At 50.8% G+C, this 16,619-nt stretch overlaps 5 protein-coding genes across 5 annotated transcripts; 3 read left to right on the forward strand and 2 right to left on the reverse strand.

Annotated features, from left to right (window-relative positions):
• Window positions 1-1,037: 1,037 nt before the first annotated feature.
• L3040_004057 (uncharacterized protein) lies at window positions 1,038-3,093 on the forward strand (the record flags this gene model as incomplete). Its single annotated transcript, XM_007291644.2, has 2 exons — window positions 1,038-1,665; window positions 1,715-3,093. The coding sequence occupies 2 exons, from the start codon at window positions 1,038-1,040 to the stop codon at window positions 3,091-3,093; spliced, it is 2,007 nt and encodes a 668-aa protein (XP_007291706.2).
• Window positions 3,094-3,801: 708 nt separating this feature from the next.
• On the forward strand, window positions 3,802-5,165 carry L3040_004058 (uncharacterized protein; the record flags this gene model as incomplete). The annotated part of the gene is made up of 2 exons (XM_007291643.2): window positions 3,802-3,936; window positions 3,996-5,165. 2 exons carry the CDS (start codon window positions 3,802-3,804, stop codon window positions 5,163-5,165), a joined length of 1,305 nt encoding a protein of 434 aa, XP_007291705.2.
• A 2,070-nt stretch (window positions 5,166-7,235) lies between these two features.
• On the forward strand, window positions 7,236-10,523 carry L3040_004059 (uncharacterized protein; the record flags this gene model as incomplete). The annotated part of the gene is made up of 4 exons (XM_007291642.2): window positions 7,236-7,399; window positions 7,450-8,437; window positions 8,489-9,179; window positions 9,235-10,523. 4 exons carry the CDS (start codon window positions 7,236-7,238, stop codon window positions 10,521-10,523), a joined length of 3,132 nt encoding a protein of 1,043 aa, XP_007291704.2.
• A 355-nt stretch (window positions 10,524-10,878) lies between these two features.
• On the reverse strand, window positions 10,879-13,364 carry L3040_004060 (uncharacterized protein; the record flags this gene model as incomplete). Its single annotated transcript, XM_007291641.1, has 5 exons — window positions 10,879-11,284; window positions 11,349-11,840; window positions 11,990-12,463; window positions 12,524-12,918; window positions 12,987-13,364. 5 exons carry the CDS (start codon window positions 13,362-13,364, stop codon window positions 10,879-10,881), a joined length of 2,145 nt encoding a protein of 714 aa, XP_007291703.1.
• A 1,851-nt stretch (window positions 13,365-15,215) lies between these two features.
• Window positions 15,216-16,222, reverse strand: L3040_004061 (uncharacterized protein; the record flags this gene model as incomplete). Its single annotated transcript, XM_066156653.1, has 3 exons — window positions 15,216-15,357; window positions 16,048-16,143; window positions 16,203-16,222. The coding sequence occupies 3 exons, from the start codon at window positions 16,220-16,222 to the stop codon at window positions 15,216-15,218; spliced, it is 258 nt and encodes an 85-aa protein (XP_066012224.1).
• Between the last annotated feature and the right edge of the window lie 397 nt (window positions 16,223-16,619).

Raw genomic sequence — 16,619 nt, forward strand, 5'->3', positions numbered from 1 at the left:
GATTTTTGCTACTTTTTTGTTTTTTTCGTACTTTGGTTGTTTTGGTTTAAGCGAGGACACTCAAGCGAGGAATGTAAACAAGAAGACGAAACGTGACCTTTTCAAACTAATCAAGAGCGCGCCCCCCACACCATACTACTACTACCTGCGCATTGAACCAATCATTTCACGGTGTACTGATGTCTCTAACATCCTAGGCGAATGAGTGAAGAGTCAGAGTGATGCGTGGTTGTCTCTAGCGTGGCCCTTTACGGCTAATGGTTTACAAGTCGACGGCTGAGAATGTCCGGTACGTAAACGGCAGGCCCTAATAATAAACCTAGCAGGCTCTGAAAACTGACTAGAAATGTCAAGTGTAGGTAGATATAGACCTGATCCGGTCCTGGCTTGTGGCCTGTGGCCTATGTAGCTAGGTAAGTGTTCAGCGTTTACGTTTTACGTATGAGCCAACCGGGGAAAGGTTAACCACTCCGTTTCTCTCTACTCACGATGCTCAAATTTGCGACCGCCATCTTACTACTACCGCTTCCAATTAATTCAGGATGGTAGTGTTGTTGTTCTGGGAGGAAGAGTCGTGGGATTGAGACAAAAGGCAGCTAGCTAATTAGGTATACCTAACTTCAAGCTCGTTTTGGGATTACGTAAGCTGCTTGCCATTTACGTCAACTTACTTAAATAGTCTACGACTAGCCTGGATTGGGCGTAAGTAAAAGCGACATCCGACCTCACAGTGCAGCGTTAACTTCACCCAGGCAGTCGAAAGGACGGAAACCAAATTTTAAGCATCGTATTTTATTGATTGCAAGGCTTCTAATTCGCATCGCCAAGAAATACTCGAAGTTGACCGGAATAACTGTTTTGCCGATTTCCCGGCGGGAGAAGGCTGAGATCAAAAAAAGTTGTCCCCCACCAGCGAAAGAGTCAACCCAAATTTTACATTTCATCTCGCCTCTTGCCAAATACCTTTAAATAGGGAACACTTTCGATATCTTAATGCGGTAATATTACAACTTCTCGGACTCCATCGAAGCACCAAAATGCCTCCAAAAGCTGTGCGCGGCGGTGCTGGACGAGGCAGAGGCCGAGGGAGAGGAAAAGCTACAGCTTCAGATCCAGCAGCAGCAGACTCCCCGGCACCAGATGTCCAGATGGCAGATGCCCCAGCAAGCCAATCTGAAACAGCCCCGGCCTCAGAAGCTCCAGCGCCAGCGGTCTCGACTCCCCAGCTCAGCGAAGCCGGCGATAACTCATTTTCCCCCAACTCCTCACCAGCGACCATTCCTACGGAAACTCCAGCTCCGACACCCGCGCACTCAGGTCCTGGGGCTTCTTCAGGAGCTGCGACCTCACAACCTGCGTCCGATGCTTCTTCTGCCAGTAAGGCGGGTCCGTCGACCAGAGGTGGTAGAGGAGGCGCAAGAGGTGGCGCAAAGGCCCCGAGCAAGTTCAAGCCGAAAGCTAACAGAGCCGATGCGACGAAGCTGGCAGAGCTTGCGAGGAAAGAAGAGGCAAGATTGGCTGGAATTGCGGCTACGAAGGCGAGAGAGGAAGCTAGGGCTCTGAGGGGCAGGGGGAGACCGGCGCGCGGACGAGGAGATGCTATGGGGAGATCTAGTCGGGGAGGCGGGGGCTCGGGGCTGTTTGGAGCTCTCCCAGAGTCTATAAGTGCGTATATGTGGTCAGGTGTGGAAGTGAAGAGCTGACATTTCTTTAGAGAATTCTTCTACCGGATTCACGAGACTTGGAGGGGGTGGAGGGGGAGGTGGAAGTGGTGTGTCCGGTATCAAGACGGAATCGGGACCTTCACGATCAGGTGGATATACAGGTGGCGGAGGAGGTGGAGGTGGAGGAGGAGGGAGAATGGGCGGATTCAACAAAGACTATGTCCCTGAACCTCACTACCCGGGCGAGGACGGAGACGCCCCCCGAGTTGATATTGCGATGATAAATCTCGTTCCCGAAGACGAAGACGACGAAATCCAGTACATTGGTACGAAGTCAATCAGAAAGACCGGTCTGAGGCCTATCCGTCTGGATCGTCATGAGCACAAGGCACGAGTAACAATTGTCAATACGGGACCGGTTATCAAGATAGAGGATGACGAAGACGGCGTCGAGGTCGACGAGACACGATCCTCCTCCAGGCCAGGACCCGCGGACACTAGGATGGGTGACCCTAGAGACGAGATTAGCATCAAGACAGAACCTGGCTTGGCTCCGACTTTCCGTCACATCTCCCCTGATTCAACCAGCACCGTCGAGCCCCTGTCCCCAGAATCAAAACGCAAGGTCAAGCCGGAGTTAAAAATGGACGACGATGCTGCTATGACTGGAGTATTAGGAGAAAAGAAGGCACAACCCAAGAAGAAGCGGGCTCACAAGCAAGTCATCCAGACCGAAGAAGACAAAGCGGAGTATGAGCGTCATCTCGAGGATGTTGCCATTCTCGCCAGTGAGCTTGGCGGCCTGCAAGGGAATCTTACAGACAAGAGCAAGGGGACCGATGGTCAGGAGGATGTCCTGATGGAGGAAGCCGCCCCGAAGCCAGAAGACAAGCGATCCGGCAGACTATACCTTTTCCAATTCCCACCCATCTTGCCGGAGCTGTACGATCCTGTCAAAGGCAAACCGATTGACCCAAAGAAGATGCACGACTTGAGCGCGGATGGAAATGGTGACGTCGAGGTTTCAGGCACCGGAACATCTGCAAAGAGTAAAGCCAAAGCCAGGGACCGCGCCGATCTCACCGGAGAGTCTGTTGCTATTAAGATGGAGGAAGAAACCATTTCAATCGACAAAGCCAAGATGGAAGAGGAAAAAAGGAGCAAGGGGAAGCGTACACCATACGTCCACGAGGAAGGCTGGATCGGCAAGCTAGTTGTACGCCAGAGCGGTAAAGTCGAACTGTCTTGGGGAGGTGTCAACTTGCTTGTCGGACGTGGAGTCGACGCTGGGTTTTTGACGACCGGCATTGTTGTCGATGGCCTTGAGAAAGGACCAGTAGGCGGTGGAGCACCTGAAGGTCGGGCAATGAGCATGGGACAAATTATGGGCAAATTTGTGGTCACCCCGGACATGGAGAACCTGGTTTGATGCGAATATGTGGATCCGGTGGGAATGGACATGTTATGCATTTGAAGGGCGTCAAAAAAAAGAGTTTTATAGCTTGGCTGGCGTTCGTGGAGCGCCTGCGTGCATACGGGGTAAAAATACGGGGTAAATTGGACTCGATATTGGCCTGATCCGCACGATAAATTCAATGAACGAATTTGAAAATGGGTATGAAGAAAGTTTCGTTGCAAGCGCGATGGACCATTTGTCAAGTCTACTTTATTCTCTTGCTCTTAGCCGATTGTTCACGAGCTACCAGGTTGATAATCTGCACTCTCATGTACGATGCAGTTACCCGTGTCCACCTGCTTATACGTATCCCACTTCTTGTGGATGAGAGCCCCGCTATGCCCATCCCCGCTGAATCGGACGTTTTGCGTTATATGATATAATATATATACGAACTGGAAACAACACTGATATACCGATATTCATATGATATTTATATTCTTCTTTCTCGCTTAGCCTAACGTCTGTCTCCAACCTTCTACTTATGTCCAAGTCGACTAGGTACTGAAGTGTGCCTGAGACTCCTTACGACTATCCCCCTCCTAAGAACTGTGCGAGAACATACAGAGCAAAGAGCGCTCACAACACTTGAAAGGAACCACTCGGGGCATCGAGTCGAAATCAAGTCTATCAAAACAAGGATTTGGAGCTGGGTAGCCGACTCCTTGAAGCCAGGGAATAATGTCAGGCTCCATCCACCTCATCGTGATAGGCGCTGGTCTGGCTGGCCTCTCGGCTGCCATTTCAACCAAGCTTGCCAACCCGAACCACACAGTCACAATCCTCGAGTCTGTGAAAGAGCTGGCCGAAGTTGGCGTAAGTATGCCTCCTGATTTTCCATTCCTGGTCCCCCTTTTGAAATGACAAACTCTCAGGCCGGCCTGCAACTCACACCCAACGGAACCCGCAATTTCAAACGCTGGGGGATATACGAGACTCTCGTGCCGAAGGCCACGTTCCCAAACACGCTCTCAGTCCACCGCTACGACGGTACCAGACTGCTTGCCCGGGAACAAGACTTTCAGCAATCCATCAGCCGCAAATACGGCGCTCCGTTCTGGGGCCTGCACCGTGTTGACCTCCAGCGGGCTATGGCCCACCGCTGCAACGAACTCGGCATCGAGATCCGTCTCAACGCCCGAGTCACATCCGTCGACTTCGACATGGTGGAAGTCAAGCTCCACGACGGCGAGATCGTCGACGGCCACGTCATCCTCTGCGCCGAAGGCCTGTGGTCCGCCACTCGCTCGCAGTTCCTGGGCCGGCCCAGCCCGCCCATCCTGACAGGTGATCTCGCCTACAGGATTTTAATCCACGCCAACGACCTCACTGGCCCGGACGCGCCCGAGCTCCGGAACTTCATCCGGGCCGCCACCGTCAATTTCTGGGTCGGTCCCAACACGCACGTCGTCGCCTACACGGTGCGCGGCGGGGACCTGTACAACCTCGTTCTCCTGTGCCCGGATACCCTCCCGGCCGGAGTCAGCAAAGCCGAGGGCGAAATCACCGAGATGAAGAGGCTGTTCGAGGGCTGGGACCCCATCCTGACGAAGTTCCTGGATCAGGTGCCGGCCGTGGCGAAGTGGAAGTTGCTGTGGCTCGACACGCTCCCGGAGTGGGCTAACGAACAGGGCACGTTCCTGATGATGGGCGACTGCTGCCATCCCATGCTGCCGTACCTGGCCCAAGGCGCGAACTCGTCGTTGGAGGATGGCGCGGTGGTGGGCTATTTGCTAGGGCAGGTCAATGCTGACGATGGAGAGGGAAGGGCAGAGCAATTGGTGCGGGCCGCCAAGATGTATCAGGATTTGCGGAAGGAGAGGGGGGAGGGCATTAGGAGCGAGACGTTCAAGCAGAGACACGATTTCCACCTGGCGGACGGGAAGGAGCAGGAAGAGAGGGATGCGTTGATGCTGGGGATGCTTGGTGGAGAGGTGAAGGCGGATTTCCCGAGCAGGTGGACGTGTCCCCGGGTGCAGTCGTGGCTGTACGGATATGATGCTTACAAAGAGGCCGAGGAAGCTTTCAAGAAGGATCCATTCTAGATGAGGGTAATCCAAATTTCTGTCCTTGAACTCTGTTGTATAGACAGAGATATCTGCGAGCTGCAGCCCGCCAGGTGATGGATGTTATGGAGTTGGCTTATGTCAAGCAGGTGAATATGTTTTCAGGCCTTAAATCTAGCGATCAAATCTTCAATCTAGTAATCATTCATTGTATGCTTTACTCAAGTCCAAGAACAGGCTCTATTGTATCAGTCTAATAAATATCACGCCTATCCAATCATTAGTCACCTCTGCCAACACCCGCGACTCAACAGTATGCAAATTGACTTACCACTTGAGAAATGCATTTGTAAGCAGCCATAGCTTTTTTCCCCCTTTACCGCCGGCCTGGTTGATCTCCATAAGTCCATCGGATTGCTTTATCTTCTTCTCGCTGCCGGAATACGCGTCGAGAAAAAGATATACCGAGGCGGAAGGGCGCACAGAGTAGCTCAATATCCCGAAAATCAATTTAAGTGACCCTGAAATCCAGATTGGCTAGTCGCTTCAGAAATGCAGATCGAATCTTTATGTGTATATCCGCGCCAAGGTGGGCGACGACGAGCAACGTTATCGATGTTCAGTTCGCTCGGACCAAGCCGTGGTTGTCATTATACCATCAAGATATAATATCTACAGGCTTCTCGAAAATCTTAATACTACCTGTTCTTGTATTTAGGTGCTGTGCTTCGGCGGTATACGTAGAGATAGGCTGCTTGAACAAGAGCCCGATTAAAAATAGCCGCCTCGCTTAGCTTAGGGCACCCTATTTCTCAACCTCAATCCATCTTGCTCGATTGTAACCTGGCCTTTGATCTGCACTCCCAAAAATGACAAATTATTCCGAAGCATCAAAGGCATCAATGCGTCTTCGAATCAGCGAAGCTTAAAGTTCACACCTTGGGGATACGGACTCCATCATAAATACATATACGGAGGAGCGTAACGGCCCCCATGATCGCTGCCTCTACGTTTTCACTCATGGCCCGGAACTTCTATGCGCCTCCACTCTCACTCCGTATATCGCCAGTCTCGTTTTAACCAGCTATCGGCTTTCAACTGCCTCTCTGCTGCTTCAGCTCACAAGGTTCATAGAGCCAAAAATCTGGGCAGAAATGTAAGGCATTTTCCTGACTTGGACGACGCCGCTAAGGACAATTATATCCTGCTAGTACAAAGTCGTGGGGCTCCTCTGTAATTTCAGAGCACGTTTCAGAATGGGAATCTCCCTCCAGCTGGTTTGGTTGGCTTGGAAGGTATTTATGATTTGCGACGGTTGAGGGATGCCCATAAACAGGTCCCGATATACTAATATTTCACCGAGAGGACCTTTGGAAAAAAAGAAGTTACATGTGAGCTTGCTAGTACTACGACGCAGGAGATTGAAGATGGATGGGAGAAGGCGAGACCTGTGGCATTGGCTCATAGTGAGGAGTGAGCTTGTCGATGTCATAAGAGGGATCTGGTATAGGAGAAAGTCCACAGGCCTTTGAAGGAAGGTAGGAAACTTGCTACGATTCATTTAACGGGCAATCTTGACGAGAATTGAAAAGGATTTGAGAGTAATACCCAACTGAGAGTACCCATTGAGCAAAATCTGGAAATGGTGACAGCGGGGTAATAGTGGATGGGCTATGGTCCAAAAATGTGAGATTCCTTCAGGTCAGAAAATGATTTTCTCATTAATGAACGACTAGGAATGGTAAAACAATGGCAAAATCTTCGGAGAGGCCATCGTGCGAGAAGTTTAGCACGAAGCTCACCTTCATGGCCTGACCTGATTGCTGTGTCACTGTCAGGCAATCACTGGCGAGGCTAGTCCGCGTCTCGTCTATAAACCTCTTTCTTTTCCTCTTTCATACAACTCCTATAACATACCAATCATCACCCCAATGCCAACCACGGCGACTCAATCTCTCGCTGCTCTTTCTTCCTTTTAATTGATAGTTCAGCCATCTCTCGATCTCTGCTTCCTTCAGAAGTACTAGGCTGATCAAAACACCTATTCGGTAGACCATACCATCACCTTCTGCATCGATATCAGTAACCAGTACCGTCACTCACCTCAAGATGGATTACGATGACTCAGAAGCCGAGCCTGAGTTCGATACCCGGAACGAGGCCTATGAGGATCGAGACACTATCAAAAAGAGTAGACAGGCTCTCGGCCTCACACGAAACTATGTGCCAACTTGGACTGGACGAGATGCCTTCCGAGAATTGTTCCAAAACTGGTGAGCATTCTCGAAGTTCGGCTTGGGAGCTTCCTTATTGACGCATCCAGGATGGACGGAATGATCGAAGCTCAAGGACTGGATCAAGGCTCAATAAAAATTGTCTTTAAAAAAGGGGATGATGAGTGGGTCGCAACTGCTCATCCGCCAGGATCTGAGAAAATGATAGGATTCATTCGTTTCCTGGAAAAGAAGGGCACCCTAGAGCTTTCAAACTTCGGAGCAAGACTACAACGGAAAGCACTTGACCTCGGTGTGAGTTCCAAACGAACCAAAAATAACCTCGCTGGCACTCACGGCGAAGGATTCAAAGTTGCTTCATTAGTGCTAGTTCGGAAAGGCTACCAGGTCCGTTATGAATCTTCTAAAGCCTATTGGAACTTTGGACTTGGCGGCAAAGATAAAAGTCACTTGTATTGTCATATCTCACCTATGAAAGACTCCCAACTCACCAAACGCATGCTCGCAAATACCAAGCAATTTTACGAAAAGAAGCCACGAGGTCTCATTTCAAACATCTGGGAGGACGTTTGCGTCAAGATCGGCAAAGTCTATAGTAAGAAGGGGCTCGCCATAGATAATGCGACATTTATGGAGTGGATCAAAGTCTCTTTCGTACTTTGCCCTCCGACAAGACAGTTCAAGACTCCTGATGGAGACCTCGTCCTAGACAAGCCATTTGGTGGCCGCCTTTACCTGAAAGGACTTTACATCGGAGGATCGGCAAGCTCGAAGGTACTCAAGTTTGGTTACAATTTGTCTTCTGGACAGATCAATCGGGATAGGCAGATACTCACAAACAGCTCGGAAGAAGCAACTTCTTTTGCAAGAATGTGGGGCCATGTAATTCGGGAAGGAAATCAAGAAGCGCTCAAGGAATACACCAAAATGCTTCTTGAAGACGATGAGAAGCATTGGGCCGATGTTAACTTCGCCAAAGACTTCATCACCAAACCTGTTGCAGCCCAAATATGGACACACCTCCTCACATTATATCCCCAACGGGATATTTTCTTTTACCGAAAGCAGGATAACAAGGTATGGGATGCCTGATATACTGTCCGTAATGTGCTTATGAGACATCTGCAGGATTTTCATGCGATCAAGAAGCATTTGCCAAAGGAGCCGATTTCACTTCCTACCTGTGTCTGGGATACTTTACGGAAATATCACATTGTTCGGACCCCGGAAGAATATCGCCATGATTTATTGCATAATGCCCCCGGCTCCAGTGTAGAAGAGACCCCATATTCCGCCGGTGTCAAGAGAGCTTTGAGCGCGGCATTGGCATTGGACGAGAGAACCAAGGATCTGAAGGTGATCTTCAAGCAAGCTTCCAAGTCTGGTCTTGAACTACTTCTCGATGAGAATGATCTTCTTATTTCCGACACCTACTTGGACTTCGCTGCTAGTCATCGGACGATATCTTGTTATCTGTGGGAATGTGCTATCAACCCTCCAGATTTTCCCTGCGATCACATTATCGTTGGTTTGTATGAAACGATTCTTCATGATCTAAAGAAAGGTGGCCAGCCGCTGCTGCAGAAGTCGTTCGAATCTAATATCTCGCTGCGACAGAAGCTTGATGTAAACCTCCGACAGATGCCGCGCATCGTGGAACTTATTCCTGGCAAGTCCACCGAAGAGCTGATGGTCTCTTGGACTGATCTTGAAAGCAACATGATTTCGAGACTTCATGGTCTGGATATGATGTACAAGGCAACCCTGCATAAAAGAAGCATTTGCTCGGATAAACAATTTGATCTAATTTTTCAAACTGGTAAGCAAGATCTGGAAAAAAATTCTGCTTTTGATTTACTAAAGCGGGAGAATAGAGGGTGCTACGATTGACAATATGGACTTCCGCGACCGCCGAGGAGTTGCATTATGTGGGTGCCCTTTTGCAATCGTCTCGCAGAAAGGAAATGGTGTCGTATTTCCAGGACTCGACAGCAACGAAGAATACTTTCCTATGGTTTCCCGGTACATCGACCAGGCCTTTTATGGCGTGCCACCCGTAGCAATTCTCCCCACCGCGAAAGACGTTGCGGATCTCAAGAGTGAAGTGAATCCTGCTCATATCCCAATAAAGGCTCCTGCAGACGGACACATCAATCTTTCAGGAATCAATGCAGTAGAGTTTGCCCACCGCTATTTTGATGAAGGAATTGGTTTTGATATTACCTCGAACCACACCGGAGATGCTCAGACAGGTCAAGTTGAAACCAAGATCATACCTGAGGCAGGGGTTCAAGATATCATCAAGCCGCTCGATCTGGAGGTTGAGAAGCTGAAGACTCATGTGAAGGAGCTGAGCACTACTCTACAGACCCAGAAGCGAGAGTTAAATTCCACAAGCCAACACCTCCAATCGAAGGAACAAGAGCTTGTATTGGCCTTAGAGACTCTTGAAAATAAAGAGATGGAGCTTCGTCAAGCCAAAGCAGAGAGTGAGGCTGAGGTTCAGCGTCTTTTGAGCCTTGTTGAAGACTTGAGGGGCGAGAACCAGCAGCTCTACGAAAACGAAGCAGATAGCAAGACGGAAACTGCAGAACTCACGACCAAGATTCAGAATCTCCACGCGGAGATTGAGCTACTCCGGGGAGATAAGCTACCCACTGAGGTCCAGAATAGTGAGCCTGAAAGTCAACAATCCCGGGCACAGCCAGAGGCCCACCCAGTCGATGGAAATCCTACCGATCTTCAAAACCAGGCCCAGAAAGTGAAGCAAGACACCGAGACCACCCCTGCACTGCACACCGAGATTCAAGGACTGAAGACATCCCACAATTCTCTTCAGGCTGAACTCGCGCAAATCCGAAATGATCGCAACCTCATGATTGGCACCCTCGAAACACTTTCCAACATCATGCAAGGTGCACTTCGCTTGCCCACCCGAGAGAATATGGTTCCTCTGCTTCAAAACGTCTTGGATATCATGCAAACGATGATCAACTCTGGCTCTCGGATGGCTCCAGCAAGTCAGCAGGTTGTTGCTGCAATCAAGCGTGAGCGGCAGAGCGACGAAGGTCACCCCTCCAGGTCTAACCGGCTACCAAAGAGACAGAGAACTAGAACTCCCATCAAAAATGAGGCTTCTATCGATCTGACCGACTCTTCATGAAGAGGCCCGGCATTTTCGCGTTCCCCAGGCTACATGACGCCTTTTGAGTTTACCTGATATGTTTTGGCCGACTTCAGAAGTCTGCATCCTCGCCGGCATTCATATTTCAATAATGCGGGAGCGGAATCCTTCACTTGAAATTTTTCCCTTACGTTGCTTAGGTAGTATTGCAGAAAAATATAATCGGTTGACTTTTATTGCATCCCATGCTCTCTCTTTTTGACTTCAAAAACATGTGCTCGTCCTTGCCTTTTAAAACCATTATCACTGCTTTCGATTTTTCAAGAATCTCACAATCATAGAATCATGGACTGATTTCCGAACAGCTAGCTATTCATACCCTTCCTTCTTCTATCTAGCCCAAGGTAGGGATACATCCACAAGCCGAGCTGACTCTGGCCACAGCGCTGCCATGGCAAGGACTCGCCAAATACGGCTTCAGAGCACTGATATCCGTCACAACCGTCTTGGTAAAATTACCACAGAACTCCTGAGACTCCCGTAGCCGTCCGTCCGGCGTGGTGGAGCGAAGCGCGCGGAGGCAGTTGTCAGCGCTGCACCCACAGACACCATCCGGCAGATTGTAGCTGTCGACTCGGGACAGGTGATCGAAGGGGTTGGCAGACCGTCTGGCATCGGCACCCAGCCCGCGCTTCGCGAACGCTCTCCAGATGCTGCATTGGTTCTTGCCACCGGTGCGGGCCTTGTCGGCGTCGAGAATCGCGTCGCGAGCCTGGATGAAGTTCGGTCTGCAGGGTTGTCTGTGGACTCGGTCAGTGTTGTGCGAGGAGATTGAATGAAAGGCACGAGGGAGGGGGTCCTCACAGCTTCATGCCGTCGACCACCAGCTGCATTGCCAAGAACCGCCCGTCGGTAGGCACGCCATCGACAACAGTCGGCTGTCTCGCATCCGTGATACCGTACTCATCGATGAGGTTCCACGTCACCTCGTAGAGCATATTGGCCCAGATGGTTCCGATGAAGTGCACGAGCGTGGAGTTGTTGGCAGTCGAGTAGACCATGGGATTGGTGGTCAGGCTCGTCGAGTAGAGATAGGTCCGAATGCCTGAGGGCCTTGCTCGTACCCAGTCTCCCATCGGGTAGCTGGTAGCTCTCGTGTCCGAGGTCTTGAGGTTGATGGCGATCGCCATGAAATCACCCCATCCTTCTCCCATGCCGCCCGCTTCGGTGGTGGACAAGCAGCCCGAGTTCAAAGGGCCTCCCGTCAGTCGGTTGGAGAGACCGTGGGTGTACTCGTGGATCACCACACTTGCGTCGAAGCTGCAGTCGCGGAGGGGCAGGGTGTAGTTCCAGATGCTTGAGAACGATAGAAGTCAGTAATGCACGGGAAGAACATCGCAGCATATCTCGGCCCTTTCTCGCGGTAGCGACGGATTGGCGAGAAGGCCTGAAGCTCCCGTAACAAACTGCCAGGAGGAGGGAGTGGGCGCTCGGAGACTACTTACTACATCCTCATTCTGGGGACGAGCCCATCAATGGGAGTCGCGAAGTTTGCATTGTTCATGCCGCTCCCGTCTTGAGCATTCAGGGTGACTGCATCTCCACCACGACCTCCCTGGCTATCAACATTCATCTCGAAATTGCCGGCTACCTCATTGAAACCTAGCACGTACAACAGGTCATGGTACATGTTCGCGGTGTAGAAGAGTTGCGCAACTGATGCATTGGCATAGGTCTTGGGATCCGTGGCATTGAGATCCAGCTCGTAGTTGAAGTTCAAGTCGTCCTCGTACGGGCGAAAATCATTCACGAACGCATCGTCGCCTTCAAAGTTCGCTTGCGCGTTGCCATTGTTGCCGCGGGTCGTCTTGAAGATCTTCTCGCCGTTCCCATGCCACGTGAATTCGGAAGCCTTGAGATCCCAAGGATCGGTCTCGACCACTCGGCCACCACGACTCGGGTCGTTGGTCTTCCATGGGCTTTTACATCGTCAGCTGTGGGTGCATTGGTGGGCTTTAGAGGTGGGAGGAGAGATGTACTAGACGGTATACGAGGCTTCGGCCACGTAGTCCACGACGGCGATCACGTTCTCCGGCGTGACCGCATCGACATAGGACAACAACCAGTTGTCGCCAATATCCGTCTCTACGCTCCACGAGAGCGTCAGAGAGTCGCCCGTGTGGACGTAGACGAGCTTCGCTCTCGGGTCGGACAGCGCACCCGCAGACCCCGTAATGGTGTACTGTTCCACTTCTGCTGGTTCCGCTTCTGCTACTGCCCCCTCTGAGGAGACCGACAGTCGCAGCGTCTCGGAGGCGCCTCGCAGCGCCGCGACGGGGTCAACCTGATCTCGTCTGACCAGCGGGCTTTCCGGAGGCGTTGGTCCGGTGTAGAAGGAGCTGCCGTAAGACAAGACCGAGCCGTCTGTGCCAGTCTGATGATAACTCGGTCAGTGTTTTCTAACTTTACCACGCAATCGTATTCTGAATTCCCGCCACTCACGTTGACATTGAGATCAGCAGTGTCGATGTCGATACCGTGTATCATCTGCTTGAACACCACGTGCCCGACCCCATTGCCGGATTGATAGCTTGATAGTTGGCGAAACTCGGCGAGCGGAAACACAGACTTGACGAGGGCGGTGGCCGTCTCGACATAGCCTGGCTCTGTGAACGCTTGGAAATCAGTATCTTGCTCCCCGTCCGTGATCACAGAATTGCTGGTGTAGCTTGCTCCTACTCCCAATCTATAGGCAGAAAGATCAACGGTCCTTTTCTGGATCTTTCGAGCCTGAGGGGAAGATGAAGATGCGTGGGGATGACCGAGGACGTGGTTTGCGAGCAGAGCCGTCACCGCAGTTTGAAGAAGAACGAAACGCATTCTGAGCTACCGAATCGATGCTTGATGGTCAAATTAACGAGGGGTCCGAGGGTGGTGGGATGGGTTCATTTCTTCTTCTTCTTCTTCTTCTTCTTCTTTTTCTTCTGGAACCCATGCTCCATTTATACATCCAGAATGAACAGATACAGCTCTCACACGCTCGCACTCACCCGATCTTGATATCAGTACTGCAGGTCCCAAGTGGCCGCCTGCACCAAGTCATCAACATCGTTTCTCCCGAGACAGACACCTCTCCTGCGAACTTCCTCTTGGAGGCTGGTGTTGAAAGCTGACAAGATGTGCGCAGATCCATCATGATGATAGGAAATCAGTTGACTGGCTCGACAGGGACAATCTATGGACCTGGCACCTAGGACGAACTATCCATCTGCCAAGGGTGGGAGAGTAGTATTCGCTATCTACCTTAGAATTACTGGATACAAACATACCTGCTCCATTGATCCTAATCACAATCACCTGCACGGAATAAGTGCCCGAGGCTCTATCGCTCAACAAACAAACTTGCGTTTTCAGGTTCGATAGTTGGCCCCCGTCGGTGCATCGGTGGTGGTTGTTGGGACAAGCCTGCTGCCAAGATCGCGAGTTCTCCCGGCTCCTTCTTTTTAGGCAGGTGGCGAGTTATTCGCGAGCTGCTGCGTGCGTCGCTGTGATCTGACGACGCTATCGCCACGGGATTCTGTGTCCATTCCGTCCATATGTGAGAATCTGATATCAGAAGTTTTTCCGAGAGTTTGTTCCGGCTTGATGGATGCTTGCACATTGCATGCTTCGTGAAGAAGAAAAGCTTAGCCGCTCACAAAAGTCTTGATAGAATCAAAATCAGTGAATCCCAAACGTTGGAAGTATCCAGTAAAGAAGTAACATGTTTCCTGGGCGATGTTGGGTGACTATGAATATCCTCTAGTCGCAATGTTTTGTTTCGCTTCGCGGACGTGGGCGAATAAGCGAAACTATTATCACGTATTATCAAGGGGGTGATTACCAAGACCTGCCAACGATTTGTATCTCTCCCATTCGAGTGCAAAGCCGTGGCAGCTCGACCTCGTATTCCGCCATCTCTCCGCGCTTAGGAAGTAATCAATCTAAGGGAATCGAAAGGAGAAGGGGGTTTGAACTATCACTTCTCCACCAGTCTATTCATGATTCTTTCAATGTCCAAGCCCCTAGCTGGCACTGGGAGATCGCTGGCAACTAAAAGAAAACAGCACTGAAAACGGTCAGAGACTACTCGCTGTTTGTGTATGACTACGCTGTCTTAACGCTTTCAAATTTATTGACTTCATCCGCTCAGCTTAGTGGCAGCTTCTTGAGCTAGCTAGCTAGCTAGCTGTTCACCTATCCATCCCATGGGTCTATCGCCCGCTCCCGACAGCTGACAATGGCGGGCTGGCACCGGGTTGTTTCTCGGTCTAGAAAACATTGAACTGCATTCACAAGACATTGCTCAATTGACAGCCAGCGTTCAACCAACTGGGCTATTGGAGCAAATGTGGCTCTTAACTGCTCCTTGATTTCGTTAAAGGTGGGCTGGAGTTGGAGATAGTGGCTTGGAAGGGTCGTTCTAAATGGCTGGATGTTGTGGGTTCCACAAGAGGTTATTCTGTATATACTGCTGGAGGCGCTCCTCATTCAAGGCCATGCAATGAGCATCTCATCGGCTGTCTTGAGATTGGGCTGGAGGGATTCAAGGGTTGGAGCTGGGTCCTCGATGTGGGATGTTCGTGGGAGAGCGTACCTCTCCATATTCAGGGACACGACCAGGCAAGTGGGTGTAATCGGTCATCCATTCTCTGGGAATTGCTCTCTTCCTCGAAGGACCACCTGTTCTACCTAAAGGATCTCCTGAGTGACTTCGGCCATGGTCGCCTGGATTTTTGGTGTTGCTCCGAGGCTTCCGGACGGCGGATCGGGGAGAGCGGTGGGCAAGTGAGCTGCGACGATGGTATCGAGAACCTCTTGCTTTGAACTCGTGCTGCATTCCTGAAGATCCAAGCTGACCTTTTCGTTGAGCAGGAATCGACGTATCGCTATCGCTATCGATGTCGCTGTCGTTGTCGCGGTCGGCCAGGCTCCAAACCTTCGCACAGCTTCGTAAAGAAGCTGAAGGAAATCCCTCGCAGTTGCATTGATTTTGGTACACCGAGGAAATCCTATCTGGTCGGGACGGGTGGCTTTCGCGAGCCGAGGCCTCTTCAAGGTTCTTGGCCAAAGCTACTCAACTATCTATAGTATTTACTTTGGCCTGGCGGGTTACAAGAGATATCGCCGTACCATGTAAGAGAAGAGTATCAACAGGCGTGGTTTCATCGTTTTCGGGTATTTTTTAATAGATCTGTTCCAATAGGCCTTCTTTCTTTCAAGAAAAGACATAACATTTAACCTTCATCCGCAGACCGAAGCTCTCCCCCCACACAGTCCTTATATCAAAGCTCCTTCATTACAGAGCCGCCACCTCGGGCAGCCCAAGAAGGAGCTTTTCGTCCTCCTCCCCCCGTAACCCGGGCACGTCCTCAAAGACCGGGACAATAATATGCGTATCATCTGATAACTTCGTTCTCTTTTTTTCTTTCTTGGTTCCGTAGGGGAGGGATGGTAGGTGGGTATTCGTTGTGTTCTTGTGGAGTGGGTGAGTAGGTGGCCTGTCCTCACGGCATGTACATACAGCGGATGATAGCCGATGTTTGCGGGTAAGGATTCGGTGCGGACCATGGCCGGACAGGACAGGACAGGCACTAGAGGGAGAAATCCAAAGGGAATCCTTCTCTCTTCAGTCAGCTATCGTTCATTCAGATCAGATCAACCGGAGGAACAGCATACCTTTGTAAACAACGATCCATGACTCCCAACAGCTTCAAATCACCGCCACCACTCCACCACTCCATCACGACCATCCCCACCCATCACCCTCCCATCATCGTCGTCCCCCTTTGAGATCTTCCCGTGTCTCACTCAGCCACGGAACGTTGCAGAGTTGGTGCGTGTTGGAGAACACAAAGTGGTAACGACTCGACTTAGAGTCCTTGCACGGAAGAAAGTGCCCCAAAGTTCTTCACAGGCGTGCTATAATCAGCACCGTGCTGAAATATACGCGCGGTGCTGTGGCCCTGCCTTGCTTGTGTACCCACAACAGCCGTTAAACGTTGCTCATGAAAACACCGTTCCTTGTGCACCATCAATACCGGAGATGACATCCTCTGAAACCAGGATGACTCGATGAAGGAGAGGAGCGTTACC

The sequence above is a fragment of the Drepanopeziza brunnea genome (genome assembly GCF_022702325.1).
Source record: "Drepanopeziza brunnea f. sp. 'multigermtubi' strain 214-2 chromosome Unknown ctg5, whole genome shotgun sequence".
Lineage (NCBI taxonomy): Eukaryota > Fungi > Ascomycota > Leotiomycetes > Helotiales > Drepanopezizaceae > Drepanopeziza > Drepanopeziza brunnea.